The following is a 20,918-nucleotide window of genomic DNA, read 5'->3' on the forward strand; positions in this document are numbered from 1 at the left end:
GGCAGGGCACTAGGGTCTAGGGTGCCCTTTACATTAGTAAGGATTCAAGGCATTAGCAGGTGAGCCAATGGTAGGATCAAGGTCAGGCAACAGTGGTGTCGATGTGAAGACATTTTCTGTTTCCTTTTCAGGGTTATGCCAAAAAATATGGCGTCTGGGTCTCCAATTAACTGTGGTAGTGGAAGTGGTGTTGGAGAGGAAGGGGGAAATCACTTCACCTGTCCATATACTTGTTTGTTCTAAAACTGTGTGCTGGGGAAAGGGGAGGAGGGGGTTGAAATGAGTTCTCATCAGTTGTCATTTATGAATTGCCTATATAGGGAAAGCAAGAAAGAAAAATTGAGAGACCTATTTATTTTTCCAACTTATAGAGCGCACCTATTGCCATGTATTTCTAGACACAAATAACAGACGTTTACAAATATACAATAATAAATCCAAACTGACAAACTCACCAATACTTGTAAAGGAACTCTGTGAGGTTTCAGATGTATCAAACAGATTATAACATACAAATACAATTAATTAACTTTATCAGCAAAATAGCTAATTAGTAAGTGTTAAGCTAAAGCTAGCTATACAATCATTTCCCAGAGTATTAGCACACTTCATTTTACTCAGTTGTATTAGCACCTTGGCACCGAGTCGTTCAAGGGCTCCCAAATATTGTTACATCACGACTCCTGGTGTCAAAGACTTAGTATAGTAATATGTAAAAGACTATTTCCTCAGAAGTTCTTCATGTGAACATTCAGTATACAGACAAAACAGTACTTGTTCAAGTTTCTAAAGGTTAGCCACTATTTTATCTATACTGTAAAAAATCCTTCAATATTGTTGGCAACTGAAGTTGGGGGATAAGATGCAGTCTTGCTCTTCCTATGCAATTTCGGATACATAGTCGGCAGAGTTGGCAAAGAGAGCATGGAGTAGCTACAAACAGATAAGAGATTTAATTAAGTAAATGTTCAGTATCCTTAGGAGTTTACAACATGGGGTATATTTAATATTATTATGGAGTACCTAATAAACATGCATTTTTAAAAATTCTATATATCAGTCTTACTGACCTTACACAGTATAGTTTCTCAAAGATATATAACAATAAAAATTATGCTACTCAAACTTTATTAATGATCAAAGAAACAGAAAGAGCAAGGAAACTTGTATTTAAACTAAATATCCAGAAGACCACATAGTAATTAACTCATGCTGTTGTGTTTATATAGCTAATACTTTTTAATTTAAAAAAATTGTTTTTGTGAAAGATCCTCTGCTGACAACTCCAGAGATTGAAGTTCTTTTTATTTATAGTATAGGTACAATATATGTTACACAAATGCAAGTTTCACCATCAATATATTTCAGCCCTTCCCTGTAGGGACCACTTTTAGGAGTTAAAGGGAAGTTCACCTTTCATGCCTATTCAGTTTTGGCCTCTTTGCTGAGGCTTCCAAAAATGCTGCTGGCTGTGATTAGTGTGTGTAAAGGACATCTGACTACTAAGAACTAGACCAACAGCCTTCAGATGGTGATACTAGAGTTGAATTAGTGCCAGGGACACAAAGCTCCCTCAATGGTCACCATTCAAAATGCATCAGTTTTCCCTTATAGAGCTAACTACTCCTTTAGGGCACTGTGTTACGAAGAAAAGGTTGGGGGGTTGATTTGATCACAGTCTAAGAATCTGCCTGGGGAACTTATAGTTGGTAATGGGCTCTTCAGTCCAGCAGAGAAAGACATCACAAGATCCAATGGCTGGAAGTTGAAGCTAAACAAATTCAAACTGGAAGAAAGGCTTTTTTGTTTTGTTTTACAGTGAGAGTAATTAACCAATGGAACAATTTACCAAGGGTCACAGTGGATTCTCCATCACTAATAATTTTTAAATCAAGATTAGATTTTTTAAAATAAGATGCTCCAGTTCAAAAGAATTATTTTGGGGAAGTTCTATTGTCTGTCAGACTAGATCAGGGATCGGCAACCTTTGGCACACGGCCTGTTAGGGAACTCCGCTGGCGGGCCAGGCCGGTTTGTTTACCTGCGGATGCAGCAGGTAAACAAACTGTCCCGGCCCGCCAGCAGAGTTCCCTGACGGGTCACGTGCCAAAGGTTGCCGATCCCTGGACTAGATGATCAGTGGTTCCTTCTGGACTTGGAATCTATGACAGAGAGTAGGGAGAGCAACCCTATGGGCAAGGCTAGGAATTCCACCTGGCCCTCACACAGGCTATGCAGGGAGGAAAGTTGAGGCTACTTGTACCCTCTTTTCCACTGTTCTCCACATATAAAGGCTTGGCAGAATCTGACTCTGATTATCACTGATGTTTTCCCTCAGTTTTGTGGTTCCAAAGCAGACCTTTAACATTTATTTAATGTAGTATTTTTGGCAATGTTTTACTTGTATTTATTTAAGCTGTTAAAGTTAAGGTTGTATATATCAACCCTTCTTTCTCAGATAGTTAAATTCAACTATAAACATTTATTCCACAAAGAAAGTTAGAGTACAAGACTTTAATCTAAAATAATATTCCACACAGGACAGTTTTAAAGAAAAAAAAAATATAGGGCCTGATTTCCCCAAAGTCTCTCTCACATGCATAGTCTTTAAGAGTAATACATTAGGTGGTTTTAAAGCTACATAACAATTTATTAAAGTAATATTTTTGTGCCCGTATGACTCAAATAAGTCTGCTCTAAAAAAAAAAAATCTAACTCAGTACTGCTTACTCAGTAATAGAGTTGTTCCTCTTCCCATTCTCTAAACAATTAAATGCAACTACTTAAGAATAAATTTCTAACCCATACGCTGGAAGACACCTGTACAATGCATTTTTTTTTTTTTTTTTTTTAAACTGGGTTTTTATCTAAAAGAATACATAGCACTAAACTGTACTTTCAATCTCTTGGACAAATGACATTTAAAATTATTCTTTAGGAAATTATATTTTAAAAATCAATTAATAAAAATGGATAGGCAAATTGAAGAATTTGATGAAATAATATTCTATTTATGACACAAATCAATAAATGCTAGGACACCAAACAGCACATTTTCAAGACAGGAGGCCCAAAGCTTGTGCACAAATGCACGCAGAATATGCTTGAACTTGTTTGGGCGATGTGATTGCACACAAATAGCTAGGGAACTTAAATAACCATTTATAAGTGCAATCATATGAATTGCACACACAAATTTAGGCATGTAAATCCATGTAAAACCCAGGCCTCCGGCTTTGTAAATATGCCCTAAAAATTAAGTCTGGGCACACATCTTTCCATTTCCATGAACTATTTTTTTAAAATGAAATAAAAAAAAATCCAAGTTTTTTTTTTTTTAAATAAACTGCATGTTAGCCATAAGTTGAAGCTATTTGTTTTTGTTGGTTTGTACCATCACCTGTTAAACCGAGGAGGCCACATCTTCAGCTGATATAAGTTGACAGAGCACTATTGAATTTATGTCACCACCTGAAAAACTGGTCTATTTAAAAATATTTTCAATACTTTACATAGCTGGAGGTAGAATTTTTAACTGAGTGTAAACAATCATTTTATAAACCCATTATCAGACAACTTTTACTGATTCAAGTTTGTCCAAGAACAAAAACTATGTATAGAATGATGAACAAAAGTATATTTGTCCCACTTACCTTCATGCAGAAGCAACATTCTCTCCACCAAACTGCTTGGGGCAGCTAAATCTACGGGCCGTTCAAAATCTGTATTCTTGGCATTAATGTCTGCCCCAAATTCAAGAAGTAAATTTACTATCTCTGTACTGGGTTGCTGAGCCGCTGCATGTAGTGGCGTGTCCAAATACTTTCCTTTCTGTACATTAGCTCCTATATAAATATATTGGAGAGACAGAGACAAATAGATTAATTAATGTTGTCAGTGCTAAAAGTTAATGCTTTAAAATCTGGAACAAGATTTTTAAAAATGAGTGTCTGAAGTTACATTCCTAAATTTATAAATAGATATCTAAATAAATGGTCAGAATTTCAAAAGTTCTAAGCACTCCGTGGTCAACGTGAGCTGCTGGGTTGGGTCCAGGCCGGGTCACACAGCCCCTTATATTTAACTAGTTTAAAAAACATTCTATGGGTTTTAGAACCAAATTCCTTTTAACTCTCCTCTTCCCTTTCTAGCTCAGCCTCTGTTCTTTGTAAGCAGATATACTAGTATGGAGAAGGGGCTTTTTAAGGATAAAAAGAGAGGCAGACAAACTGCTGAAAAACATTGCGGAAAGGGCAATGGCAGCTTATGGCTCTATACCCACTTTAAACTTTCACTTTCATAGAATCAGAGAAATGTAGAGCCCAAAGGGACATTGAGAGATCATCTAGTCCTGCTCCCTATTCTGAGGCAGGACCAAGTATACATAGACCACCCCGATAGGTGTTTGTCTAACCTGTTCTTAAAAACCTCCAGTGATGGGGATTACTTTTATCCAAGCTAATTTGGGAGCTATTTAACTTTACTACCTTCATTTTTACTATAGAAAAGAAGGAAGTGGCCAGTGGTGCTGAAAATGCTTGATATCAGACCACTCAGAGTTGATGTTTTCTTTCTTCCACCCCACATACTGTAAATCAACAACCAAAAGGTTTCCCCTAACAAAAAATATGTCTTAGCATAAAGTTAAAATTAGAGTCCTGCAACAAGAAGCTGTGATAAATGAAGGGGGGTGGATTAGTTCCCTTTTATGGACACCCAGCCAGCCAGTTAGCTATAAAATCCCTCTTAATAGCTGTTCTCTCTACTTACTTTACCTGTAAATGGCTAAAAAGTCTCACTGCTATGCATAGGTAAAAAGAAGTGAGTGGGCACCTGGCCAAAAGAGCCAATGGAAAGGCTAGAACTTTTTAAAATTGAGAGAAAACTTCCCCTTTGTCTGTCTGTGGTTCTTCTCGGGGAGAGGCAGACAGGGAGCAGTTATGCTGTGAAAAGCTTGGGCCAGGTATAAAAATTTATGAGTATCATACCTAGAAACTATTCATCTAAAACTCCAGATATGTAAGTAGATCAGGAAATGTCTAGGAAGATGCGATTAGGTTTATCCCTTTTATTTCTTTATGGCTTGTGGCTTCCTTTGTGCTAACCCCAGGTGCTTTTGTTTTGCTTGTAACCTTTAAGCTGGACCTCAAGAAAGCTATTCTTGATGCTTAATCCTTGTAGTTTTTTTTTTTTAATCTAGCAAAAGTCTAAGTCCCAGATGTATTTTCTTCTTTTTTTATTAATAAAATTTAGCCTTTTTAAGAACAGAATTGGATTTTTGTGTCCTAAGAGATTTGTGCACATGTTGTTTAATTAGCTGATGGCAACAGCTGATTTCCTTTGTTTTTCTTCTCAGCTCTTCCTGGGGTGGGGTGGGGTGAAAGGGCTTGAGGGTACCCCACAGGAAGGAATTCTCCTTGGAAGTTTAATACAAGCCTGGAGTGGCTACTATTAATTTTTAGAATCCTTGTTGGCCGCCACCTTCTGCACTCGAAGTGCCAGAGTGGGGAATTAACTTTGTCAAAAGCCTAGTTTTGTTTAGCTGAATACATCTTACTGTAAAAGTGTGCAGTATCAGAATATGTTAATATTTTAGGTAAATAAACTTGTACCTGCATAAAGAAGTTTTCGAATGCAATGGATCTGCTGTGAAACACAAGCTACATATAGAGGTGTTCCCAGATGAGGAATGTCTTGGTCAACGTCTATGCCCCAGGAGATCAGCACTTCCAGACATTCACTGTGGCCTGCCAACAGAGTATGACATAGTTTGCTTGCCTCTTCAGTTAGATGTTCCATTTACGAAACCTGATACATTTCTTAACACTATAGAATGTAATTTGTCAACTATTCCATGTATGCTCAGAAGCTAGTTTTTTACCTCTACTGGCTGCTTCGTGAGTCGGTGAAGGGAGACACGACTCCCACTGAGCTTTGGCACCATACTCCAACAAAAGCTCTGCACAAGATGCACTGCCTCTTGAACATGCATTAAATAATGGGGTCACTCCATCAATTGTTGTAGCATTTACCTAGAATAGAAAAGATATGTCTAAGATGGGAATGAAGTAAGGGATGCATTCTTAACTGATAGTGTTTTAAAATAAGATATAGCTGAAATATGCTTGATACATCAACAAATACACTATTTACCATAACATCGCTTTATTGCACTCAACTTCTGTACAGTTCTTAGCTTCCTACCCCACCCATCGTTATTTGCATAATGGTATGCTAATTTAAATATGCTAAACTATATCCAAGAAAACATAACTGACCATAATACTAAATCTAAATAAGTGGCCTGACTTTCAAAAGTGCTGAGTACTCAGCAGTTCTCATTGACTTCGAAGTTCTAAAGTTTTCTTTTCATTATGGAAAATTCCATTAGCACTCCCCAATCTCTATCATCAGATGATTCTTTCTTGGTGCTCCACAAGCTCTAAAATTAGCCTATAACTATGAAGAGCTAGTGTTCTACTCCACCCCCAAAAAACTCAATTTAAAATAATTAAATTGATAAGTATTTTTTAAAATGTTCCTCCTGTGCTAGTCCCCATTTTAAGGAGAAGGAATTTCTCTGGAAGCTTTACTACTGTATAGTTGTGTGTGTAGAGATAGCATGGTACGGTTGAGAAATGCAGAAGCATACCTAAATACTGTAATTGCATACGCTTTTATTTGTAAATCTTGTGCTCCCTTTTCCCTGTTCCCCTCACTGTTTGTTGCTCTCCCTTGTTGTGTCTTGACTCATATTTAGACTATAAGCTCTCTGGCACTGGAAACATGTCTTTTTCTCAGTTTTTGGGGAAACATGTATGGGTTCTGTAGAAACAATAAATGTTTATGTTCTGTAGAAATAATAAATATACATTCAATTTACAATGCTTACATTGGCCAGAGTGCCTCAATTTTATGTCCAATTTCACTCTTGCTTTCTCCCCTGGTTTTCTCATCTATTTTCTGTTCTCTGTTCTGCCCATCCTCTATGTGATCTTTTCTCTCTCCCCTCTACTTCTGCTGTCTTCTCTCTCCTCCATTATGCAACAATCCCATCAGTCTCTTTTGCTGTCAATCAGCAAAGACTTTTTAAAAAAATCAACTATTACTTAAAAAAAACACAAAAGGCAAACCTACTGTTGTTAACAAACCAACATACTATGGAGCAGGAGAATGTGGAGAGCTCTGGATGAAAAATCAAGAAATGGATCCCTTTCAATTAGATAAGGTCAGTGCATATGAAAAAGATACTTACATTTGCCCCTGCTTCAAGAAGGATTCTTGCACACCCTACATGATCTCCCAGGCAGGCTTCATGTAATGGAGTGACTTGGTCAATTGTCAGAGTATCCACATTGTAACCCTAAACAGGATAGGAACCACACATAAAGGTAAGACAAAAGCTATTCAAAGCTGTTAAGTCTTCAACATTGTTAGTTGTAAGCATCACAGTTTATTAGAGCTGGGTGAATAATGGATTTTTCAGTTCACTGGCAATTTAAAAAAAAATGTTTAGCTTCAGGTTGAACCAAAAATGACATTTTTTAAATTTTTCAGTGAATCAAAAAGTAATTTAGTTTTGACTCAAAAATGCTTTATTTCAGTAATGTTGAAACAAAATGTTTTGTTTTGTTTCACCCTGAAAATTTTTGTTTCAATTTTCAGGCATTTTGATAAAAGCAAAAGAAAGGAGAACTAGATTTACAAAACGGGGAGAGGAGGAGATGCTGCTGCTTTCAGTATCCCTTCTCTTATACGCTTTATTCCAATGGTTAGGGCAGTTACCTAAGATATAGGTGACCCAGGTTCAATTCCCTCCTCTGCCTGATGTGGAGAAGGGATTTGAATTTAGGTTTCCCTCATAGAAGGAGAAAGTCCTAGCCACTGGGCTATGGGATATTCAGCTATGGTGGGGGCTTTCCTAATCTTGAAGCTGTTCCACTTTTTATAAATAATTAAATAGTCATCTGAGCAGGGACTTGAACTTGGTTCTCCCACCTACCAGGCAATAGTTGTTTTTACTATTTCTCTGGCCCAATGACTATGCATTGCAATTCATAGTCACTCATAATGACAGTGGACAGTCATAGGGCCAGAAAGATAGTGAGAATGACTCAATAGCCTGGTAGTTAGGTGACCCATCTCCCAGGTGAATGCCAAAACCACTAGACTAAAGTCTATAAGGGAGGCAGAACTACCACCACCATCTCCTCCTGCTGCTGTTTCTGCTGCCACCATTGTTTTATGACTCTACTCCTCCTTTCCTTTGCTTTAGCCAAAATGCCTGAAAATAGAAACAAATTTTGTGTCAAAATGAAACATTTTGATCTTACTAAAATGTTTTGACACTTTCAGTTTGGTCTAAACCAGATGTGGGCAAACTATGGCCGGCCTGCGGTACCATCCTGCCCGGCCCCTGAGCTCCCGGCCGGGGAGCCTAGTCCCCGTCCCCTCCCCTGCTGTCCCCCTGCAGCCACGCGGGCCACACTCTGGCCCGCCGCTCCCATTGGGCAGCATGGGGAGCGCAGCTGGCTCTGGTCGAGTGTCATGGCTGCGAGTTCCTGCTGCTGGCGGGGAGCGGGGGGGTTGGGTAAGGGAGCGGAGGCGGTTGGATGGGGCGGAGGTTCTGAGGGGGTGGTCAGGGGATGGGGAACGGGGAGGGTTGGGAGTGGGAGTCCCGGGGGGCCTGTCAGGAAGCGGGGCTGTGGATAGGGGTCAGAAGGGCAGTCAGGGGACAGGGAGCAGGGGGGAGTTGGATAAGGGGGTGGGATCCCGGGATGCAGTTAGGGGCAGGGGGTTCCAGGAGGGGGTGGTCAGGGGATGAGAAGCAGTGGGTGGTTGGATAGGGGGTGGGAGTCCCGGGTGGGGGCTGTCTGGGGGCGGGGGTGTGGATAGGGGTCAGGGCAGTCAGGGGACAGAGAGCAGGGGGGTTGGATAGGTAGCGGGGGTCCCGCGAGGGGGCAGTCAGGGGACAAGGAGTGGGGGGGTTGGATGGGTTGGGGATTCTGAGGGGGGCAGTCAGGGGACGGGAAGTGGGAGGGGGCGGATAGGGGACAGGGACCAGGCTGTTTGAGGAGGCACAGCCTTCCCTACCCGGCCCTCCATACAGTTGCGCAACCCCGATGTGGCCCTCGGGCCAAAAAGTTTGCCCACCTATGGTCTAAACTATTTGGTGAACTAGACATGAATGTGTAAATAGTTTTGGTCGACCCAAACTGCATTTTTTGATGAATAAACTATTCATCTGAAAAGTTTCACCCAGCTCTATTTACAATATTCTATACATAATAAAATATACCTTATGTGAGCACAAAAATGAATGCATGCAGAATCTTTCATTATTTGATTTAGAAAACAGTAAGAAAAATAGCTTCTAAACATTCACATAGTTGTCTACACTTCACATTTGAAATACTTAGACTTCCTAGAGCCACAAATTCAAATTCCAAGACAGTAAACTCAGTCCTTCTTCCTTATGAGATTGATAAAATGACTGAGCTCCGTGCAGTTTTCTGTGGATAGGTTTTTTTAGATTCTTGAAATCTGATATCTTTTTCAGAGTCATAGAGTTGAAGGCCAGAAGGGACCACCATTTAGTCTGACTTCCTGTATATCAGAGCCCATCAACACTACCCAGCACCCACACACTAAACCCATCAACCAAAATTAGACCAAAATATTACAACCCACAGGAGACTAGACTATTATGTGCCACAGGGAGAGAATAACAGGGACTGAGATGCACCAATGCCTGATGACCCTGCAAAGGCAGGAAAAAAGAGGATGTTTGGTGCCACTTCAGAGAACCGGCCAGCTCCATCCAGTGTCTCATTTCCAGCTATAGTCATCTCTGATGGTTCAGAGGAAGGAAACAAAAAAACAAAACAAAACAAATCACCAAAAATAAATTGGTGGCGGGGAGGCTGGAGGTGGCTGGCTGAAGACCTGAAGCATGAGCTTTTAGGAACATAAGACATAAACCAGAAATGACCCCCAGGGCTGCTGTGTCCTGCCCCCTACCATCACAAGCAACCCCATCATACAACTGCACTCAAATTTGTCCAGCTCTGTCTTAAAACTAATTAAATTGTTTGCCCCCACAACTCCTATTGGAAAGCCATTCCAGAATCTCACTCCATTAATGGTTAGAAGCCATCTTCTAATTTCCAGCCTAAATTTGTTCATGGCCAGATTATATCCATTTGTTCTTGTGCCAGCAGTGTCCTTTAGCTTAAATTATTCACCCGCCTGATGCATTTATAGAAAGCAATTATATTGCCTCTTTAGCCTTCTTTTTGCTAGGCTAAACAAACCAAGCTCTTCCAGTCTCCTGTCATAAGATAGGCCCTCTATTCCTTTGATCATCCTAGTATCTCTTCTCTGCACCTGTTACAGTGTGAATTTATCTTTCTTGAACATGGGTGACCAGAATTGTACACAGTATTTCAAATGAGATCTTACAGTGCTTTGTACAATGGCATTAAAACTTCTCTGTTTCTACTAGAAATGCCTCATCTGATACATCCAAGGATTGTGTTTGTCTTTTTCATAGCTGCATTGCATTGGTGGCTCATAGTCATCCTGTGATTGACTCCCATACCCAGGTGTCTCTCCTGCATTGCTTCCAAATGATGAGCCCCCCCAATTAGCAGCAGAAATTCTTATGATTAGATCCCAGGTGCATGATCTTGCACTTTGTACTATTGAATTTCATCCCATTTCTGTTACTCCAGTCTTCAAAGTCATCCGGATCTTCCTGTATAATATTCCGATCCACCCTTGTGTTGACAATGCTACACTGAAGCCAGCTTTGCATCATCAGCAAATTACTACATTGGCTTACACAATATACTTTTTGTAGTACCATTTACCCATGTTCCAGAAAGGGCTCTTATTTGATACCATATTTTATAGTACTTAACTGCCAAATAGCAGGTTTGCTGTTACACCAACAGTAAAACTCCTGATTTTACTTTATCCCTTTGCTGTTACAAAATAATATTCAGTGTGTCTTTTATTATTATTATTATTATTGCTGCTGTTCACTGGGCTATTTTCAATGAATTTTTCTGAAGAACTCCCAAGTCCTTCTCCTGATCAGTAGACAGGATGATAGCTTTGTTTAGCATGTACTAATCCTTTCTCCCACGGTAAGGGCTAGATATTCAGCTGGTGTAAATTGGCATAGCTATATTGAAGTCAATGGATCAACATCAGTTTATATCAGCTGAGAAGGGACGTCAGTGCAACTATGCTGATTTACACGAGCTGAGGATAAGGGTTATGTGCCTGTAGGCACAGCAGAGAGTAAGGGCTGGTGTATAAATTGTACCATCCAAGGAATAATCCCAGGATGCACTGTACCTCTCAGGCACTATTCTTCCTTAATTCTCCAAAACAAGTGCTTTACTGCTCTTTTTTACAAAAACAAATAAATAGCGTCATTCTAGCCCTTAGAAGCAACCCTAAAGGAACAACAACATTTACAAGGAAACAGTTTTCATAGGTTTAATCTACCAAAGCTTCAAAACAAATATATTTTAGAAAATGCCTTTAAAACCAGTGGGAAAATATCTTGAAATGTCTTTAAATTTTATAGTATCAAAAGCTCCCAAATGAAAATATATCTGCATTATTCACCTGGAGAGCGTAACAGAATAATCATGCTATATTTACCTTTTTCTGGGTTGTCATTAAATAAGATAAAAAAGGAAAATGTTTTAAGAACCACATGGGCATTACCTGTGACAGTAAAGTTTTTAGAGAAAGGAGACGTCCTTGACTGGCTGCCTCATGCAGTGGTGAACGATCTGCCCAAGAACCTACAGAATAATAATATTTATTGAAAAAATTACAGCAATTAGAGTGATTTTAGAATGCACAGAACAAAACAGAAGTGGTTATGCTAAAAATAAAGTAAAAGGTTCTATTAAATGAATTATTCTCATTTTGGACTAAGTGTCTTAAATACATGTATTCTTTCCTGGACACTAAAAAGAGCAGACAGGCTACACGGCTAATTTTAAACATCTACACTGAGTAATTCTGCAATATGAAGGCGAAAAAGTTTCTACGTGGTATTTTTTATTAATGTATTTTAACAACTTCAGCAATATTCATGGTATTGGTCTACCAGAGCCTTGTATATTTTCTACAAAGTGTTGTATAGGTATATCAAAATCTACCAGCTTCAACAGGAAGCACAGACATATTGGATTGAATATTTGAAGCAAAAATGAGGACCACACACACCTTCAGAAACATTCCTGAAAAAAAGGAAAAGCTGTTCTAAAAAAAAAAATTAACATTAAAATGTCTATGGTTGATAAGACCAAGCTGAAGCCTCCAACCCCCGCTTCCCTCATGAAATCTATATGTAAGTCCCTGAGAAGAGAGTTCCCATGGTAGAAATAGGTTTTTAGGGCTAAATTCTTCCCCATGGACCAAATCCAAGTAGTTGTGTTTCTTGATGCAAGGATATTTTACAGGGCTTGGAAAGAAAATCCTAGCTTCTGCTCCAGGCCACACAACCACTCTGCTTCTTCTACTGAAACCCAGAGTGTGCCCATGCTGTTGTGACCCTGTTCTACAGGGTTCAGCTCTACTGCGTGGGCTTTTGCAGGGAAACCCATACAGGTGGACTCTCCAGTATACAGGCGATGAGAATCCCTGGCACAGGCTCTCAAAACTACTTGTTTTCCTCATCCAGCACAAGTAAACCAGTTCCACTATATCTTAGGCCCTTTGTGGCTGAAGAGAAAGAGGTGGGATTTGCCTCTTGGTTTCTAAATGGGAAGGAGTAATTGAGAACCCACTTTACCTTTTTTATGTATAATTTAGAGATGGTGCAAGTTTGAGGGTTCTGTGAAAATGATGCTCATATTTTTATTGAAGAAAGGCAGACCACTGACTTAGGGACAAATCCAGCCGTCACTTCCACAGCCACAGAGGGCCCTGGCAGCAGAACTGGTTCAGTTCTGTTTCTTTGTGAATCAAGATTTGAGGGGCTCTGTAGAAATCCTCCTACACTTTTTTGTGGATCCTCTGCTGATTACTTCTATGAGAGAGCCTCAAGTTAGGAGAGCTGCAGAATGCTCATGTACCAACTGGCCTGCAGCAACATTGCAAACACTTACAACATAGGGAGAGGATTCTTTTCTGCCTAATTGTCTGGGGTAGGTGCAGGATTTAGGATTTGGTCATTATTCTGCAACATCTTGCAGGAAATTTAAGTTTGATTCTCAGTCCCATTTTCTTACTGCCTAGGCTCATTGCAGGAATACCACAAAAGCAGTATGCTCAGCACATGGGGTCAGAGAGACCACCATGTCATTGTCATTTAATAACAATCCCTTGATTGATTGATTTTATTGAGTAGATGCTGTGACTACTCAGAGAGTATTGCAATCAGTGTGAATTGCAATGGAACTTCAGCTCAACCCGCTGAACTATTCTATGGATTTGTTTGGTTATTGTTGTTATACAGTGTTGAAACCACAGAAAGTTTACAGCCTGTAGAAAATAGAGTTCCCTCTCCTCCATCACACTTTTTCCTCTTTCAATTCTCCCTCTGATCATCTTGTTTCTGAGTGATAAACTTGTTATTGGAATTAATTGTATGAGAAAGTAGAACACGAAGTTCTAGACACAAGGTTTTGTAATATTACTGTACTGCATCAGATATATTCCAGACATACTTTTCATCAAGCTGAATAGTTAATGTTGTCTGTCTTAAAATGGGAAGCTTCTACAAATTACCTGCCCATTTTTACTTTTTAGGTAACTACTTAACAGTTGCAAAGGAGTATGGTGCCTTACCAGTCTGTTAGGATTCTTTGAATGTGTCAATAACGTAGTGAATAAAAGTAAACCGGTTGACATAATTTATTTAGGCTTTCAAATGACCTTTGACAAGGTCCCTCACAGGAGGCTATTAAGAAACATTGTAGTCATGGGTAAGAGGAAATGCATTACCGTGGATCAAGAACTGGCTAAGAGAGAAAAAAAGTAGAAATAAATTGTCAAATCATGGCAAAAGGTTAACAGCAAGATTCTGTTCTAGGATTGGAGATTAATATATACATTAATGATCTGGAAAAAGGCATGAGCAGAGATCTGGAAAAATGTGCATATAACAAAATTACTTTGGGCTTGTCTACACTTAAAACGCTACAGCAGCACAGCTGCGCCGCGGTACCGCTTCAGTGTAGACACGACCTATTCCCAACACTAGGGATTCTTCTGTCAGCATAGGTAATCCACCTCTCTGAGAGGCAATAGCTAGGTCAACAAACGAATTCTTCTGTTGACCTAGCACTGTCTACACAGGGACTTAACTACACTGCTCAGACGTGTGGATTTTTCAGACTTCTGATGGATGTAAAATCAGTTTCACACATACAGAATGGGAAGAGACTGTCTAGGAAGGAGTACGGCAGAAAGGGATCTAGGGGTTATAGTGGACCACAAGCTAAATATGAGTCAACAGTGTGATGCTGTTGCAAAAAAAGCAAACATGATTCTGGGATGTATTAACAGGTGTGTTGTGAGCAAGACACGAGAAGTCATTCTTCCACTCTACTCTGCTCTGGTTAGGCCTCAGCTGGAGTATTGTGTCCAGTTCTGGGCACCGCATTTCAAGAAAGATGTGGAGAAATTGGAAAGGGTCCAGAGAAGAGCAACAAGAATGATTAAAGGTCTTGAGAACATGACCTATGAAGGAAGGCTGAAAGAATTGGGTTTGTTTAGTTTGGAAAAGAGAAGACTGAGAGGGGACATGATAGCAGTTTTCAGGTATCTAAAAGGGTGTCATAAGGAGGAGGGAGAAAACTTGTTCACCTTAGCCTCTGAGGACAGAACAAGAAGCAATGGGCTTAAACTGCAGCAAGGGAGGTCTAGGTTGGACATTAGGAAAAAGTTCCTAACTGTCAGGGTGGTTAAACACTGGAATAAATTGCCTAGGGAGGTTGTGGAATCTCCATCTCTGGAGATATTTAAGAGTAGGTTAGATAAATGTCTATCAGGGATGGTCTAGACAGTATTTGGTCCTGCCATGCGGGCAGGGGACTGGACTCGATGACCTCTCGAGGTCCCTTCCAGTCCTAGAATCTATGAATCTATGTAGTTAAACTGAACTAATTTTCTAGTGTAGATCAAGCTTTAGCAAAGTCAAGTCCAGAAAGGACTTTGAGAAATTTCAGAGGGCTCTACCCAAGCTTAGTGAATTGGCAACATGATGACATATGAAACTGAATGTTGATAATATGCAAAGTAATACACATTAGAGGAAAAATACAAGCTGCTGATCCATCTTACTGGGTTCTAAGTTAACTGTATCAACTCAGGAAAACACTTGGGTATCAGTGTGGACTGCTCAATTAAGATCTTGGCTTTGTCTACACTAGCACTTTTGTTGGCAAAACTTTTGTCGGTCAGGGATGTGAAAAACACCCCCCCGACCAACATAAGTTTGGACAGCGCTTTGTCAGTGGAAGATGCTCTCCTGCCGACATAGCTACTGCCGCTTTTTGGGAGTGGTTTAATTATGCCGGTGGGAGAGCGCTCTCCCACTGGCATAGAGTGGCTATACAGGAGACCTTACAGTGGCACAACTGCAGCGGTACAGCTGTGCTGCTGTAAGGTCCATAGTGTAGACATATGTGCAGTTGTAGTGGGGGGGAAAGCCAACAAAGTATGAGGATACATAAGGAATGGAATGGAGAATAATATGAAAAATATAATGCTATTATATAAATCAATGGTGTGCAATACTTATCACTCCATCTCAAAAGGATATTGCAGCTTTGAGGGAGTTTAGTGATGTGTGATGAGAATAATTACAGCCCTGGAAAAACTTATATGAAGAGAGATTGAGATTGCTTACTTTAGAAAGAAGATGAATAAGAGGGGACACAACAGACGCATATGAAATGAGTGGTATAGAGACGGCAGATCCAGAGTTTCTGTTTTCCTCTCATAACATGAGAGCAAGGGTGGATAATTCAAAACTGATAAAAGGAAATATTTTTTCATCCAACACATGATTAGTCTGTGGAACCCTCTGCCAAATGATAGCACTGAGACCAAGAACTCAGCAAGATTCAAAAAGAAATTGGATTTTTAGATGGTTGGCAAGAATATTGAGTTATATTAATAAATACTAAAAAACAAAGTTTTACAAGTGATATAAAGCCTCATGCTTCAGGTCTTACGTTTGTCTTGAACTCATAGGAATTAGGAGGAGACTCCCCTATCCAACATCAACCTACTGTGGGGCTTCTTGCACCTTCTTTTGGAGTATGTGGTGCTAGCCACTGCCTGAGACAGGATGTTGGATCAGATGGACCACAGGTCTGAGCCACTGTGGCCGTTCTGATTTTCCTATTAAGACAGCCATACTCTGCTATTCATTTTGGATGATTTGCTATAATTGGTGATACATATCCTCTCTCTATATTATTTGATTTAAAGTTAAACTCATTTTGCAATTTTTATTTTTAATGACAATAGCCAAAGAGTTAAAAAAGATGACTAGTGATTTTAAGTGCTTTAACTTTTTAGTAACCACCTTGGAGACACCTTGAAGAGTTCTGATTTTCAGAAAGTGCTGACCGTTCACCCCCTCAAACTCAAGCTCTTGTAAGGTATTTAAAATAGGGTACACAAAATCGCCATCACTTTTGAAAATCTTGGCCAATATTTTTCTTTATTTTTTATAGAATAAATAACTAGCACTAAAGTGAGTCAAGATCTCAAATAATGGTTACACCCACAAATCAGGTAGTAAGTAAAAGTTCTCTTCTTGTGACTGCAAATGATTGTGCAAGAAAAATCAGAAGCCCGCATTTAGAGGCTGCTTTCAAAAGTCTGGCCTTATATCTCCATTTAAGAAAATTCTCTGCTCTCTTTTGGTGGTCTATTCCATTGCCAATTTAAGATGAAAGAAAGAAGTAAGAAGTACTGCAGTACTGTAAAAAAAAAAATCAGACAAAACCGTACATTGCACAAAGCATAAAAACATATTAAAAATCTTTTAAGAGATTTCTGATTGACTGCTGGTGCTATGGACATTTTAGATTTACAGCTGGACACAAAACAGAATATGGATATGCAGGCAGAATCTCTTTCTGCAATCCATGTTTATCCCCATCTTTGCTTCCCTCACCTCCCTCTTCACATGTGCCCTCTTGGATTGCTTAGGAGAATGCCTGCTAATGTCATTACTTCAGTGACATGTGAGAATCAAATGATACTAGATTACATTCCAAGTTCTATTTTGCACCTAGACCTTCCCTCGGTTGCTGCCCACAAGAACAGTGAAATCCAACAGCTGATGGCTTCTGCTAAACCCATTAAATATAGAGTGCTTAGTTATGTGATTGCTTCCATTATAAACAGTGTACAGATATTAAAATTACTGCAGAAATATTCTGTGCAAATTAAGTTTAGAAAAATTCTTCCACTTTCCAAGGATCTGCTTCTGCTTCCATTGAAGTCAATAGGATTTTTGTCTTTAAGTAGGAGGACAGAATCAGCCTCCAAATCACTATCAGCCCAGCAAAATTGGGCCTTCCAAATAAAATATCAGAAGATATCTTTAAAAAGCAACATTCTAACTTATTTAACTTATTGCTTTCTGCTGATTTCCAGTTTTGCAATTTCTGTTATCTAGAAAGTGTTAAGAACACGAATAAATGTACTAATTCATAATGCTGTCTACGAGCAATATTAGCATATAGATCCTATTCAAAACCTGTTAATCTATCAGGTCTCTACTGTTGTGGTCTTTTTTGATGCTAAACACAAGCTACCTCTCACTATATTTAGAAACAGCACTAGTTCCAAGCCATCTGGTATATAATTTACAGGGAACAGCAGCCTACGCTGTTCTGTAAACATGAGAGAGAAATAGAGTAAAAAAGAATTTATATTATTAACAGACAAGAACAAAGAATTATTTAAAAATTTCATACAGTACCTAAATCTCCATCTCCCCATGGCACTTCCAGCCAATTGCAATTATAAATTCTACTCATTTCTTTCAGTGTGAAAATAAAAATCCGTCCCCACTAGCTGGGAGCTATTCTAAATACACTTCAGCCATGTTTGCAAGGAGATCAGCAGCTCCTTGTAATATGAACTTTCACCTCTAAAACCTATGGCGTAAACACAGTTCTGAAGGCATTAGCTTATGTGGCCACCAACTTTTTTTCTTATTAAAAAGCAGCAACTGCCATTTAATATAACTATATAAAAATGTTAACATATTGGGAATATTGTTTTCCATTGGCCCTGGTCCTGCAACCTCTACACAAGTGAAACTCCGAATGAAATCAGTGGAAACTTTGCCTGAATAAGGACTGTAGGATCAAGCATTAATTACCCATCTTTTACCTTGTGGAATGAGATGAACTTATGAATAATAAATTATTTTACAGCTATCCACTCAAATCATTATAAATATATAGCCTAGTGCGTGAAGATAAAGGCAGTGATCACACAGGCTGCTTTATTATACTGAATTAGTACTTTTAAAAGCAAATAAGAAAATTGCTGCTAGTTTGTGAGCTAGCACAAGCAAATGTTGTTCTCATCAGTAAGAAAAACAGGATTTTGTCCCCCCCAGCAATCTTCTTGCAGCTCACTACTGACTGGTAGAGGATCTTAATTATTAGGTTGTTAAATTGAATGTAGAGCTACATTTTGTATTCTTTTTCCAACTTTGAATGAACAAAGCAGGTTGACTTTTTAAGGAACCTTTTTCACATACCAAAGCTTGAAAAAAATTCAAGTTAGCCAGTGTGGCATTTTTCAAAAATTATCATTATGATTATTAGCAATCTGGTGGTACCCACAATGTGCTAGGCACTGTCCAGACACACAGGAAGGAGCATTTATAATCTAGTAATAAATTTAAGGAGAAACAAATGTATTTTTCAGTGGAATCTGCTGTAGCAAGCAATCTTGGTCTAAAATGTTAGTGAACAAAAGGTAGTTGGAGGAAAAATGGGATTTGGTTTTATGAAAAACAAGTGGCAGTTCTGAAGCCATTCAAAAGCTAATGGCAGAAGCACTATGAAATAAATCATCACTACTTGTTCTAATGTAAGGCCTGATCCAAAGCCCATTGAAATCAATGGAAGCCTGTCAATTGTCTTCAACAGGCTTTGTGTCAGGTTCTCACTTCCAGTCATTGCAGTTCAATATATTCTATTATTCTGTTTTATGGTTTATTAAAATGTGATATCTAAAACTTTCATATCTGGCTTATGGGTTCTCATATGCAGGGTTCTCATATTAAACAGGATGCTGCTTTAATGCACAAGGCATAATTTTAGCATGGAGGCCAGGAAGGTCACCGCCTATGTTTTTCTTCAAAATATTTGTTGGATTCCTCATAAAAATATTTTGCATGGTAGGGCTAGCCACATCATTTTAAACCTTTTTTCATTTGTGGACCCCTAAAAAATTTCAAATGGAAGTGCAGACCCCTTTGGAAATCTTGGACATAGTCTGCGGAACCCCAGGGGTCCACGGATCACAGGTTGAAAACCATTCTATGGTAATGGGACAACCTTTGCAGATCTCTTAGACATAGCCATCCGTGGACTGCCAGTTGAAAACCATTGGGCTGGATCATGAATTTACCACAACCCCTGGGTAAGGGGCAGCAAGGCTCTTTCCACTCCCCACGTCTGCATGCCCACATGAATGGGAGTAGTCTCATCACTGGGGCTTTGCTCCCCACTGTGGTGTGAGCAGCCCAGATAGGACATAAGGCGGCACCAATCTCAAGCCAAGGTTTGGCTTTTAGTGCCTTCCATTAGAGTATCTCAGTCATTTTACAAGCATAGACCACAAAACTCACAATAACTTGCATTATTATACACATTTTTAAACAACAGTTAAAGAGATAGGCATAGAGAGATTAACTAGTTTGTCCAAAATCAAACCAGAGGACTGTGTCAAAGCCAAAAATAGAATACAGGTCTCCTGACCTCCAACTCTGTGCCTAAACCACCAAGACTATCCTTTCTTCCCCACCAGTACCTGCTGATTCTTCCTAGTACTGGCAAAACAATGGATTCCCCTTAATCCTGATGTAGACTATCCAGATACTCCAGATAAAATTTCCTTATCCTAACCAAACCATGTTTCTGTGTTTTGGCCTTAAGAGATTAAGACTGGATGGACAGCCTGCAACTTTCTCTGCCTCTTGCCCACTCCTCAAAGGCCACACCTAACCTGGAGAATGCAATATCCCGTCACAGAGATGGGTTGAATTAGCAAAGTCTGTGTCTGAACTTCCCCAAACTTAAGAGATTTTTGGGTACAGGATTTTGATTTGGTTGATTTCAAAGTTTTCAGTCTATGATCAGAGCTCATAAGATATGAAATGTCTTGCATTTGGGACTCATTAGAAAGGGGCTCATATGTGCTGGACTCCACTAGCTGAGCATTGTGGGGCAATCAGGGGATTTGTTGGGGGGAGGGCAAAATGGCCTGAGAAAGTACAGGGGAAAACAGAGGTGCAAAAGAAAGTCACAGGGATATCTTCCATGTAAAACACTTTGCTTTACCATTATTATAATTTGTAGTGATGTAATTACTAAAGGATCAGGTCACAGCCGCACTGTGCTAGGTTCAGTACAAATATAGTAAACAGCAATCCCTGCTCCAAAGAGTTTACAATCTAAAAAGTAGTCCGTTTTAGCCATAGCCATAGTGTTTAAGGCCAGAAGGGACCACCAGATCATCTGGTCTGACCTCCTGTATATCACAGGCCACCAACACCACCCAGCACCCAAACACTAACTTATCTAAAGATGGGCCAAAGAAGTAGTGTTTGGATCTCAATTAGTTTGAGCTAATGTTTGGGGTTCAGGATGAAGACCAAATTAGGGCTGTTTCAAATATGG

At 39.4% G+C, this 20,918-nt stretch overlaps 1 protein-coding gene across 3 annotated transcripts in view; it reads right to left on the reverse strand.

Annotated features, from left to right (window-relative positions):
- Positions 1 to 805: 805 nt before the first annotated feature.
- Positions 806 to 20,918, reverse strand: part of ASB5 (ankyrin repeat and SOCS box containing 5) — a 60,921-nt gene continuing 40,808 nt past the window's right edge. For 2 of the 3 annotated variants that reach the window (XM_065405291.1, XM_065405290.1), the window contains 6 exons: positions 11,743 to 11,822; positions 7,256 to 7,363; positions 5,882 to 6,032; positions 5,613 to 5,747; positions 3,654 to 3,845; positions 806 to 933 (listed from right to left, as the gene is read on the reverse strand). In XM_065405291.1, the coding sequence (XP_065261363.1) occupies positions 806 to 933; positions 3,654 to 3,845; positions 5,613 to 5,747; positions 5,882 to 6,032; positions 7,256 to 7,363; positions 11,743 to 11,822 (794 nt within the window). Of the gene's footprint in view, positions 934 to 3,653; positions 3,846 to 5,612; positions 5,748 to 5,881; positions 6,033 to 7,255; positions 7,364 to 11,742; positions 11,823 to 17,977; positions 18,036 to 20,918 lie in introns of those variants that run through there. The other variant, XM_065405293.1, reaches the window with a different exon arrangement.

Source organism: Emys orbicularis, chromosome 5 (genome assembly GCF_028017835.1).
Source record: "Emys orbicularis isolate rEmyOrb1 chromosome 5, rEmyOrb1.hap1, whole genome shotgun sequence".
Taxonomy (NCBI): Eukaryota; Metazoa; Chordata; order Testudines; family Emydidae; genus Emys; species Emys orbicularis.